Genomic DNA, 13,187 nt, shown 5'->3' with positions numbered 1-13,187 from the left:
ATATATATCACACGCCTTACATTAACTGTTTTAATGAATTTTAGGGGATTCATTTTCTAGGAAAATTGGAGAATTAATGACAATTAAGGAGTGACACAATTTGAAAACAAATATTAATTACATAATGGCATAATTTGTAAATAGTAGAAATCTAATGGAATATTGTTTTCCTACGTGGAATAAGATTTTAAATATGAGCTTTAATTATTAAAAAAAAAGTAATGGTGTTAGACTCTAAAAAAATGCAATTTAATGGACTAATATCGAAATCACAAAAAAAAAAAAAAAAGACTAAGAGATTTTTCAATACCATAAAAACAAACAAGAGATTTTTGTTAACTCATAACAAGCTGCATGCCAATAGATATTTTTTTATGAGCACTGCTTAGGTACTCAACTTTGAGTACCACTTTTTACTCATTACCAATCATATGAGTTCATAATGGGGTCCATCATGAGAGAGAAGATGATGGACCCCATCATAAACTTATGTGATTGGTGATGAGAACAAAGTTGGTAGTCAAAGTTGAGTACCTCAAGCATTTTCCTTTTTTTATTAGTCATATAAACTCAAAGAAAACAAAAAAAAAAGGTACAATACCTAATCTAAATGGTAATTAGTAATTGCTTAGATTTTGGCCACTGTTTATTATTATTTTTTTTTAACAAATGATATTGTTAGTGGTTCCTCTTTTTTTGGCATGTTTTGTTAGAACATGTTGTTAGTACGGGCTAGACATGAGTTTTTTTGAGGTCGTGGCTTATTAATAAAGATCTCAAAATCTAAAGAGTTCTTTTTTTAAGGTAAACAAAAAAAAAAAATAGCAGAATAGGCTAGCCCAATTACAAAAACACGGTGATAAGTCCATCCACTTTAATGAGCTGAGCACTCAACACAAACCTCGAGCAATTTTTTACTAAATTAATTGGAGACCCACTTTTTAAAAGATTTTAACTTGTAATACAACTGATATACATATTAAGTTCTAGCCCATTCTATTAGTGTTTTACTCTCTCGTTTTATCTGTTCACCCCCTCTCTCTCTCTCTCTCTATTAAAAGATCGAATAAAATTGATACTTATAGATATACTTTTTTACTTATCCTTGCATAAACATGTCAAATGTTAATAAACTAACATAACAGTATAAAACACAAATTCAAGCTTATGGAATTCTCACGTCCCAAAATCCCGATATGTGACAGTGGCACGTACCTTAAGGATCCGAGAGTACAACACCTGATCGACAAGGCATTTTAGTCACAAGTTCCCTAGAATATGTTAAGCCATTTTTAATTAAAAAAGTGTTGGATCAGCTAGAGTTTGATTAGCAGCGGAAGAACAAAATTGTAAATTTAAAACATTTACATCAACCAACCCCACAAGGCTACTTAATGCTTAAGTACGAACCTTGTAGTATTTATACAAACAATTGTTATCATAATCCACTAAAATAATATTTACTTGAATTTTACACGGGCTCACATGAGTCACATCAACCATAGTTTTATCAGCAACAATAGTTTGATTACATTTGTGCCCAGATGTAATAATGGTTGTTACCGCTGAATAGTGACTATTTGCCCAGTACATAAAAAGAAATAATAAAGGACAAGCCGAGTGTTCAACATTCTCAGTTATAACTAACTTATAACGCATGCTTCTTTATCTTCATTTTTAAAAAGGATGGTTAACATTGCAAAATTTAAGTAGATTGATTTATTATTAGTGGGGTAAAATGGATATGCTTTTAAAATTGCCATAAACGCTTCAAATCAATAAAAGTCCTTTTAGTAGCATTTGATAGAAAAAATTAAAAGTGTTTTTGGATTATAAAAACATTTTTAAGTGATATTTTGAGAAACATCCGTTTTTATGTCAAATGTTTCCTCATATTGCACTTATAAGTTATAAAAATTTGTGTCGGCTTCTAACAAAGGCTATTCCAGAAAAATCGCTTCCTATAAAAGTAGTACTAAACATGCACTTATTCATCATTGTTTGAAATTTACTCATTTTCAGTGAAATTTTAATTAACTATGAGTAATGTATAAAATTTTACTTGGGAGTATTTGTTTTATTTATATAGATATAAGAGTAATAATGTAAGGGCTTGTTTGGATTAAAGGATTTTCCCAAATCCAAATCTTCGTATTTGGTTCAATTTCAAAAAAGTGATTTGAATTTGGCTCAAATCCATTAATTCAGGTGGAATTTAGAGGCCAAAATCTATGGTTTTCAAATGACTTATGCAACTAGTTATTTGAAATCTCACCACCACTTTCTATCTCTCTCTCTCTTAATCATATTTCATATTATGTTTAAATTCCTAAACTATAAAAAATATATAATATATATATTCTTAATTTGAAATCCTCAATGAAATTCTCACATTATAAATTTTTTTTATCCAAACAATAAAATTTTAAATTTAAGGATTTCGAATGTATAGATTTGAAATCCAAATCCAAATTCATAAATCTAAATGGGCACGAGTTGGACTAACAAGACAAAATTTAGAAGATAAAAAGACTTTTTTTTTTGTAATTAAAAAGACGATGCTTTTTAATATAGTTGCATATTAATATGGTGTCATGGATCCTTGTGTCAAAAATATAGCATACTAATATATGATTTTTAATATACTCATTGAAACTTATATCAAAATTTTGTAAAAAATATGGTGTCATATATCTTTCTCCTAAATGGAATTCTATAACTAAACTCAATCATTGGAGGCTTTCCTTCTTGTTAATGCTGAGGTGATTGTTTGGCAGCGAAAGGAGTTTTAGTAGAGGTTTGCCATTGTCTATTAGATAGATCATTTTTTGTTCAAGAGAGTGTAATGGTCTGGCTAATAATTTAGGTGTTTTGCTCTTTAGAAAACGTAGGTGAATATTTGGCTAGAAGAAGGTCCAGTGTGGCTCTTTTTCTTTTTGAAGTGAAACAGAAATTTATTGAACTGAAATAGGGCTACAAAGATCATCAAACCAAGTGTCTTGAATAATATTAGTAGAATCCTCATATCAAAAACACAAATAAAACCACTCCATTAACCACACGAAGACACTGGGTGGCTATTAGATTCTATAGGCAATGATGTAATTTCCATTGCCTAAAGGTTTTATTTTTTTTATTTTTAAGGCTGGGCTTAAAGTTTAACTGAATTGTACGACTATAGGTCAAGTGCTCAACTTGGTATAAGATCATGATTCCATGATGTACAATAACTATAGAGGTTGAGTCTTGATTGCTTCATAGAAGGTTTTCTTTTCTTTTAATGTACAATATTATATTATTATACATTATAGTGCAATATTGTATTATTATACATAAGATGCCACAATACATGTAGAACACTACAGGAATGTCCATTGACTTTCATAAAATACCACAACAAAATCATGTCTGTTAAAAAATATGCTTATGTACTAAAATTATATACATACTTCCATAAACATAAAAAAAAATTATATACATACTTTAGAGTTAGGTTTGTACCTCCCACACGACCAAATGAATCAAGATCAGCGCATTCAATAAGTATAAGGAGGTGGTGATGCTCACTTCCTTAATTGTGAGAAAATTTGGTCTCAACAAGACAATCTGAAACCAATCATTCCCTTATGAGCAATGTTAAGGATTCCAAATTTGTATCCCAAATTTAAATCTCAAATGATGTGTCAGTATTTCATTGATTCATACATAACTCACCGTAAGAATTATTTATTTCACAGCAAGTAAAACACTAATATGTGTCATGACAGATCATTTGGGATCCCTAGCATTATTGTTCCCTTATATTTAAAAGCTCAAATCACCATAACGACCCAAGAACTCACAGCATATAAATTTGACACTTCCATTAGGTGCATTCATTGACTTTGCTCTTCAAGTTCTCAACAGACTTCAACTTTTTAACCACAAGAGCACCCCAAATTTACACTATCAACTCTTGGGTCCTTTCACATTTAAATACTTAATTTTCACCAAATCAAATTCTCAATCCCTTCTAAACACCCTCCTAGAAAACCACTAGAACCCCTATTTTTCCAATGCCTAGAATTCCAACTCAGCCCGAAAACCGCCCAATAGCCATATTTTTGTCTTTCAATTGATATTTGGGATTACAATGATGAGTATACCTCAAAATGGTGTCATATGCTTGACATGTGACCATTTTCAATGGAGAATATAACAAATCTCACGACAATGGTCATTTTACTAGTGGAAATGAAGTTCAAGGAGGAATATGAGTGAAATTTGAAGTTGGGGACCAAAATGAACACATACCAAAGTTTAGGGGAGGCCTTCACAAACCAAGTGAATACAAACCAGGAGTGATTAGTAAATAGAAAGTTGAGAAAAGCAAATTATAAGTTGTGATGAAGGATTAGGTTGCTAGACTAACAAGGTTTTCCAACCAACATATAACTCAGAAATTACACATGTTACACAATACATGTACAAACACAGAAGATATATAAACATGTCTGTATTGATAACTTTCATGACATAAAGTAGACGCTTCACATGTAAATTTAATTCTGAATTCTATGTTTATATTACAGGTTGAATAAACACAGCAAGTACAAAACCTAAAGAATCATCTAAGAGGGTCTATATAATTTCCAGGAAAATTACAATAACATATAAGCATTATATCCAAACAACATATGAAAGGAGCTTGAACATCAAATTATATATATAAATAAGTAAACACCCACTTTACCTTCCTCCTTTTGTTGAGTTGGAAACCTCTCTCTATTGGAAAGCATTTGAAACAGAATAAATAAAGTCCAAGAAGCCAGTTCCCTTAAGCAGGCCTTTACCAGTCAAGAGTTCAAAATCTAACAACAATAGGAAGCCAATAACAGCTGCCTTCCCATTTATTATTTCATTCCTCCCAGTGAAACCGAAGGACTCTTCTAAACCCTCATCCACAACCATTTTCACCTGAATCAATTAACAGGTACACAAATCAAACCAAACCAAACCAAACCAAACCAACAGGTTACTGGAATTATATATGTAGTAGCTAGCTACTTACCTCATCCACATTGACATCAGAAGCAGTGACACCAGGTTGAGCCTTCCCACTGAAGAGAATCTCAGCAGCTGCATCGGATGTGACACTGTCTTGCAGGTTGATGTAAATGTTCTGCTCATCAGTTTTGACAGGATAAATGAAAAGGGTCCTGAGAGCAGGAGTCAGAACTCTGAGAACTGGGTTTTTGGGGTACCATTCTTTAATTTTTCCAGTGCGGAGATCGAATGTGCTATCTGTTGTTGGGCAGACTATGCACCCATCTTGTGTGAGCTTGGCATTGAGAAGGCCTTCACTGTAAGCCCCTTCAGCAGGGGACCTATTCTCAATCGCAAACACCTCGTCCTTGTACCACAGCAACAGTATGTTCTCGCCGTCCTGAATTATCACGCGCCGCTCCCCCTTCGGCAGCGCCGCCAGCGGCACCACCGGAACCCAGTTCTCTCCTCCTCCTCCGCCGCCAGACGCCGACGACTCTTCTGCTACTGACACCTCCATCGCCTTGCACCGAGTCGTGCTCCTCATTCTACCATGGGCAGAATGGCAATTTCGCACAACGAATGGTGAAGCAGCAGCATGGTGGAAATTGTAGGGTGGTTTGCGGGAGGTTAGCAGAGGCCGGGAAGATGCCGCAGGGGTAGGAGTGGCATAGAAATTTCGGGGTAATGTGGGGGAGAAAGGTGAGGTGTTGGCCATGGAAGAGTGTTTGGGTAGAGGAGGATAGAGAAAAGAGTAAGGGAGGCGAGGAGGGAGAGAAAGTGATGAAGGGTCAGCATCGTTCGCGATCCACGGCAAGTGGATATTGGATAATGGAGGTAGAACAAAGGTATGGTCCTTGTTCGACCCACAAAACCTAATTTGCCTTTTTTTTTTTTTCGATCAACTCTGTTTTCAATGGATAAGAGAAAAATTAAAAGAAGAATTCGAATCTATTATCAAAGAATTATGGTTTTTAGGATCTATTACCTTGATCTGTATTCAATGGATAAGAGGAAAATTTAAAGGGAGAATTCAAATCTACTATAAAAGAATTAGGCATAAATTCAATTTAAACACATAACTATATATGGCATTTCAACGGGGTCCACAAACTTTAAAATATTTCAAATATACACTCGATTTACTATCTAAATTGAAAAATAGATTTCCGTCTATTGATTTGTTGAGAAATCAGTTAAATGCCAGCTTGGTTTTGCTGATTAGAATCACTTGGAGACGTGTCGGTATTTCAGCAAACCTTTCCCGCCAAATGAGCGACACGGCGACAATTCGACACTTGTCCACCTAACCCCTGACACAGGCCTATAAACCCATCATCTCTTTCTCGCTCGTCGAATACAGGTGAGGGATTTATATTCGAATTTGGGGGAAAACGTGATATTTTTGGGAGACTAAATGGTCAAGAGAGCATTTGACGAGCGGGAAAAAGGTGATGAGTGTATGGGCCTGTGTCAGGTGGACATGTGTCGCTCATTTGGCGGGAAATGTATGCTGAGTTGGAGCCACGTCACCAATTAATCCTAGTCAGCAAAAGCCAAGTTGACATTTAACTGATCTCTCAACAAATCGATCGACGGAAGTCCATTTTCAATTTAGATAATAAATCGGGTGTATATTTGAAATATTTTAAAGTTCGTGGACCCTGTTGAAATGACATATATAGTTATGTGTCTAAATTAAATTTATGCCAAAGAATTATGATTTTTAGGATCTATTACCAAACTTCTAATTTAGGACAAAGCTTTTTAGCTTATTCACATGGTGTCCTTGTTTATTGATAAAGTGATCTATGCTTTTCTAAATGGTGGAGATGTTTTACTTTTGAAATCATGTGAAGCTTTTGTTTTGCCAAAGTTGGATGTATGCAAGGAGTGAAATTTCGAAAATTTAGGAGAAATTTTGCCGAAATTTTCATTTTTTTGGGATCCCGAAATTTTATCACATAACCCTTAATTTTCGGTAATTTTTCGGCGAAATTTCGGCGAAATTTCGATCCCCCTTCAAGTGCATTTCTGTGAAATTTCGTCGAAATTTCGCTGTAAATATTGAAATTTTGTTGTACGACTGTATAGCCTGTACCTCTGTCTTCTCATTTTTCACTCGGATCTCTCTCTCTTTTTCATTTCTCTCTGTCTTCTCCCCTGCCAAAGATTTCTCGCCCCTTGCCTCCTTCTCCGGCGTGACTCTCTCTCTATCTTCACTCTGTAACTTTCTTCCCCGGCGGCAAGACCCTTGCATGGTTTGTACTTTGTACTAATTCATACTTCAATTAATGATGCATTATGGGCAAGACTGCGCATACATCTATAATGGTTCTTGTATCAGTATATATATGCGTGTGTGGTCAGACACTCAGACCAAGCCAAAGCCACACAAGAGTGGATGTCGATCTACTGCAAATTTCTACTCGCATCTTCAATTTTATTATGATATTACAAATACCGTGTATATGTTTTCTTCTTGATGATAATATTGGGCTGATGAAATGCTTAATTATGTTTTTACCACCCAAAGTTTGGGGTGATTCTCACTTTACCACTCAAAACTTTATTTGTCCCACTTTACCACCCAAAGTTTACATTGATTCTCACTTTACCACCCAGAACTTTATCTGTCCTACTTTACCACCCAAAGTTTATATTGATTCCCACTTTACCACCCAAAGTTTACATTGATTCCTACTTTACCTCCTGAATCTAGAGTGACAAAATAGACGGAAAAATGTTAACTGGGACACGAAAAATAGTTTTGAGTGGTAAAGTGGAAATCAATGTAAACTTTGGGTGGTAAAGTGAGACAAATAAATTTCTGGGTGGTAAAGTGAGAATCAATGTAAATTTTGGGTGGTAAAGTGGGACAAATAAAGTTCTGGGTGGTAAAGTGGGAATCAATGTAAACTTTAGGTGGTAAAAACACAATTAAGCCTTTTTAAAATTCAATTACTTCAAGCATTAGATGAACATGGCTGGTCTAGTTTATAGATGATTTCCCTTTTATACATAATTCAGTGACCCTATTGGATAATGGAATAAAAAAAAAGTCAACCGTTATTACTTTTTCAGTATATTCGAAATTTATAAGGCATGAAATTTTTCCTGCCAGTTTTTTGTTTTTTGCTAGAAAATTTTTCTGCCAGTTTTATTATGGTAAAAGGTGCATTTAAATTTGTTGCTAAAATGCTAAGTTCCATGATGTTGGAGAAAAAAAAAAACACGGAAATTTCTATTGAGCACCTAAACTTAAGATAAATTATATAATAATCTAAAACTCTCGATCTAAATTATACTTTTGGCTATTGTAGTTGTTAGTTTAGGGTCAATTATATCCTTATATCTTTAGTTTCAATATATTTTCATTTTTCAATATAAATTTATTTAATACTTATTTAATTCATGATTTAAACCTGCTAGAAACTCTATGTGGTATTGAATACTTATTTAATTCATGATTTAAAATTGTAATATAAATAAATTTGAGGTGTTATTTATATAATTATTAATTAGTGACCCATTTTTTTAACAGTATTTACCACCAGCGCGCATTATATTCATCTTATATTACATAAAACTTACTATATAATTTGGTTTCTTCAATGTTTTTTTATCAATATAGTAAATAATATGTTAAATAAGCATATGGTCAAGTTTCATTCAAAATTTCCGTATTTTGATAGCAATTTCCGTCGTTTTTATCTAATTTTGTTAAAATCGAAATTTTAATCGAAATTTCCACAAAAATTTCCGTCGAAATTTCCATCGAAAATTTCCTCGAAACCGAAATTTTACTCCTTGGATGTATGTGCATGGTATAGCCTTTGTTGCTAAAGAATCAATCTAGTTGTGTTGATAAGATTCCTGCTGAGACTATTATTGCTTGAGTCTGTAGGTGAAAATGCTCCACTATTAGAAGTTGAAAATGTTGGAATATATCCTAATGCAAATCATTTTAATAAACGTATAGTGTATATTTCTAACATTACGGGCAAACTTGTCTTTTATGTTTCATTCTTCATATACAACTATATCCTAATATATGTGTGTATGCATAAAAGAAGTCCAAGATTTGTAGTTAAGAGAATAATGTTTGTTTGTGGATAAATCCACATGGATTCATCAACCAATTACAATCCAACACGTAGCGTATCGAGCCCAATGTTCTACTTTGACCTTTCAACGGTTGACTTGGTCGAATCGTGTCATCCATGTCATCATGCCAACTCAGCAATACGACAGTATATACCATTGGGCTCAACACCAGTGTTCGGATTACACCATCTGATTTGAATCGATATCATGATAGTTCATCAAACTCAAAAGATCATCTTTTAGATATCTTCGGCTCGGCTCAAATCTAAGTGTTATCCTAACGGCTTAACTCTCCAAGCATAGCCATTTCACACTTAGGAGTATTTACAACTTTACATGATTGGTTCGGTTCGGCTCATTCTGATCGCCCCAAAGATCCAACCACTCAAAGGCTTTATATTGACAAATGAAGGTATTAGCATGTATATTCGGCTCAGCTTCATCACTTCACTGCTATTCTAGAAGATCCAATTGAGATGAACCGCCATACTCAAGTACACTTGACATGACATCTGTCAGGTCTGACAATCCAGCTTTTATCCATAACTATTAGGGCATTCCACCATACCAAGCCATGCTTGCATTCAATGCAGCATTGAATGAAAAAGGGGCTTGGTAGTTGTGCTTGCTATTGTTCCTAACCGGTGACGTGACCTCTTATTCTCCTTTCATTTTCATTATAATATCTTTTACCTTATCTTTGTATATATAAACCAACTTATATACATGAAGAATGGGTTCACAAAAACCCTAACTATTACACACAAACACTTGAGAATAACCTAAAAGATCTTACCTTGCTCTTCCATATCCTCCCAAGTTCATTATTTGTTCTTGCTCAAACACTTTCACCTATACTTCACTAATTTTATCATCGGAGCATAGTTAGCTGGTACCACACTGGTGCTACTTTCTTTGATCTTTGTTTATGCAGGAAGACCTCATCAAAGCCAATCAGCAACTCAACAAGTTTTGTTCATTACAAGTCATCATTCTAATCATTTTTCAATAGGGCTTACTCATCAACCAGCTCATCTATTTTAAGTTGTTGCATCACAAGCTGATTTTTGCATCAACAGATTGGCATCGTCTGTGGGAAAAACATTGACAATCATCGTGTTCATTAACTTTATCGCTAAGCTTTTCCCTCTCCCAACAATCTTTACTTGTCCTTTTTCGACAACATGAGTATATTTCAATATGGCAGTTCTTTTTGATATGAGTCGGAGGATGGTCCATGGCTGTCTATCAGTCCCAACACTCCCGGCAAGGAGAAGGCCAATGCAGCTAAACAAGCCAAGATCAATGAGGATTCAACCAAGATCAAAGTTGCAAACAAACTCTTGAAAATGGAAAATCAACAACACCTAGCTGCTAAGAATGAACTCCTTAAGCGGAACAACGAACTCTTGTCCAAACAGGTAGAGCAAGCTGCTGAAATGCAGCGCATCCAAGCTAAGTAGGAAACAAGCGTTCGGATCGGCTACCATACACGGATGATCCGAGCCGTGATAGAGGTTCGCTCTTCAATAAATTCCCCTCAAATCACTCAAACTAACATCGACAATCACCTTGTTCGGCAGAATATTGATTGTGCATTTCCTGGTTTCGAGAATATACTCATGACTGAACAGCTCGAGTTCTAAATGCCACCCAGAAGCAACTGTGTTGAGCCGAGCGGAGAATATGGGACACTAATCATATCCAGACTTGGAACTTCGCTTGAGATTCCAATACTAACTGAACCTATCGAGCAGAGAGCTCCAACCGGGAGCAGACTTGGCTCGCAACCAAATATGGCGGCTGATGAAGAGCCCGAACACTCATCTTCAAGAACACAGATTGGCAGACGATCCGCAAGGAGCCGGCTGGGAGCCACTATGATCATGTCTACTTGTCAACCGGCAAGTGGCATGCTCGCTCGTCCACCTACGAGCCAACGTTTCGGTGATCGAGCTAGAGGATTGGCAAAAACCACTCCAGCCCAAACAACTCCAAATGTGGAGAACTTGGTCTGAGATTTGGTTCAGAACCAAATTCGAAGTGTCCATGGTACACTAGCAGGGAGATTACAATGATTACAATGAATAACTTCTCCTTCTATATACTAATTGGCTACTAAACGCCGAGGTCTCCAGGGACATCAAGCCTCCTATAAAGGATTAGTATAATGGTGTCAAGGATCCATACGACCACCTAGACAGTTTCAGATACGCCATGGAAGCTTGAAGAGCATTTGAAGCTACCAAGTGCAGGATCTTTTCTTCAACTCTGAAGGGATCGGCTAGGGGATGGTTCAGAACCTTGAAACCAAACTCTATTGACTCATTTGCCAACCTTAGAAAAGCCTTCCTGTCAGGATACCAAGTTGTATCCGCACGACTATATAACCTTAACAATCTATCTTTGATCAAACAACAGGAAAGTAAGAGTCTGAAGACTTATCTCATTCGCTTCAATGTTGAGTACACGAAGTGCGATGAGTACGACGATAAAGCCATCCAGAACGCCCTGATGCAAGGGCTGCTAGGTGGTGATCTTAGGTCACATTTGATGAAGAACCTTTTTTCTACTTACGACGAACTTTCTACTGAGGCCACAAAGTGGGCCTGAGCTGAAGAGTGGAACGTTCAGGTGGAATCACTAAAAGACTAACCAAGCGACTTGTAAGAAAAAGGAGGGAAAGACCTCAAGTCCTAAGCCCCAATCTTAGGGAAGAAGACAAAGGCGAAAAAGCCACACTAACTCTTGGGTCAAAAAACCAGATATGTTCAGTACACGGAGTATTCTCCACTGATCGCCAGCCTGGACACGGTCATCTCCAAGATCAAGGACCAATTCCCGGTTGCCAGGAAAATCCGAGGTCCCCTTCCAAATCAGATTAAGGAGGATATCTAATGTAAGTATCATTCTAACCATTGTCATGTCACGAACAACTGCTACTCTCTTCGTGACGTACTGGAAACTCTTGCTCGAGTGGTAAAATCAACAAATTCCTGACTGAGGCCCCAAATATACCTAGGGCTGAGCCAAAAAGGTTCACCAACATTGTTGATACTCGAGATGCTAACGTTGGTTCAATTGGTGGAGGACCAAGCTTTGTTGGGAGTTCTAATCGAGCTCAAAAGGGATATGTTAGATAGGCCGCCCACACCCATGAATCTCACTCAATTCAAGTGGGTAAGCCGAGCATATCCAAAAGGCAACAGAAGGACTAAGCTTCGATTGTCTTTGAGGCTAACAAATACAGCTAGGTCATCTTCCCACACTATGATCCAGTAGTCATAGTCTCTGAAGTAGCAGGGACCACCATCACTCATACCTTTGTTAATGGAGGAAGCTCAGTCAATGTCCTTTACTATTCTACATTTAAGCATATGGGAATTGGCGAGGATAAGATGTTGACTGACACCCCAACTCTGATCGAATTTGGAGGAGAGGTAGTCAGACCTTTGGGGAACATATACCTGTCCCTCTCACTTGGATGAGAACCGATAAAGCTGACTTGCATGACGTACTTCATAGTTTTCAAGAGATCGTCATCTTACAACATCATCATGGGAAAACCAGCCTTGTTTGATATGGATTTTATCATCTATTATGTCAACTTTCTCATCAAATGCCTCATCGACGATGAGTGTGTGGTCATTCAAAAAGTTCATTTGGGGCACATATACCTCTCCCTCTCACTTGGATGAGAACCGATAAAGCTGACTTGCATGACGTACTTCATAGTTTTCAAGAGATCGTCATCTTACAACATCATCATGGGAAAACCAGCCCTGTTTGATATGGATTTTATCATCTATTATGTCAACTTTCTCATCAAATGCCCCATCGACGATCGGTGTGTGGTCATTCAAAGAGTTTAATGCTCGACTCGGTCATGCTATGCTGCTTCTATCAGATAGAAGGGTCAGCTACCAGATTCCCAAAAGCTTGATCCTATAGCAGATGCTAGTAGGTGGCCAAGGGCTGAAACCATTAACTTTGCCCTGATCTGAACTCATCTGCCCGATCTCTTCCTGTCGAAGCTAGATTGGGAAGAAGTCTTA

At 36.4% G+C, this 13,187-nt stretch overlaps 1 protein-coding gene across 1 annotated transcript; it reads right to left on the bottom strand.

Annotated features, from left to right (window-relative positions):
• Positions 1 to 4,480: 4,480 nt before the first annotated feature.
• On the bottom strand, positions 4,481 to 5,838 carry LOC147283697 (Rieske (2Fe-2S) domain-containing protein). The gene is made up of 2 exons (XM_086245876.1): positions 5,051 to 5,838; positions 4,481 to 4,956 (listed from the first exon to the last, which is right to left on the bottom strand). The coding sequence occupies exons 1-2, from the start codon at positions 5,741 to 5,743 to the stop codon at positions 4,765 to 4,767; spliced, it is 885 nt and encodes a 294-aa protein (XP_086102002.1). The 5' UTR covers positions 5,744 to 5,838; the 3' UTR covers positions 4,481 to 4,764.
• Positions 5,839 to 13,187: the final 7,349 nt, after the last annotated feature.

This window comes from Dryas octopetala, chromosome 5, assembly GCF_963921425.1.
Source record: "Dryas octopetala chromosome 5, drDryOcto1.1, whole genome shotgun sequence".
Classification (NCBI taxonomy): Eukaryota; Viridiplantae; Streptophyta; class Magnoliopsida; order Rosales; family Rosaceae; genus Dryas; species Dryas octopetala.
This window is presented reverse-complemented; position numbering and strand designations above follow the sequence as displayed.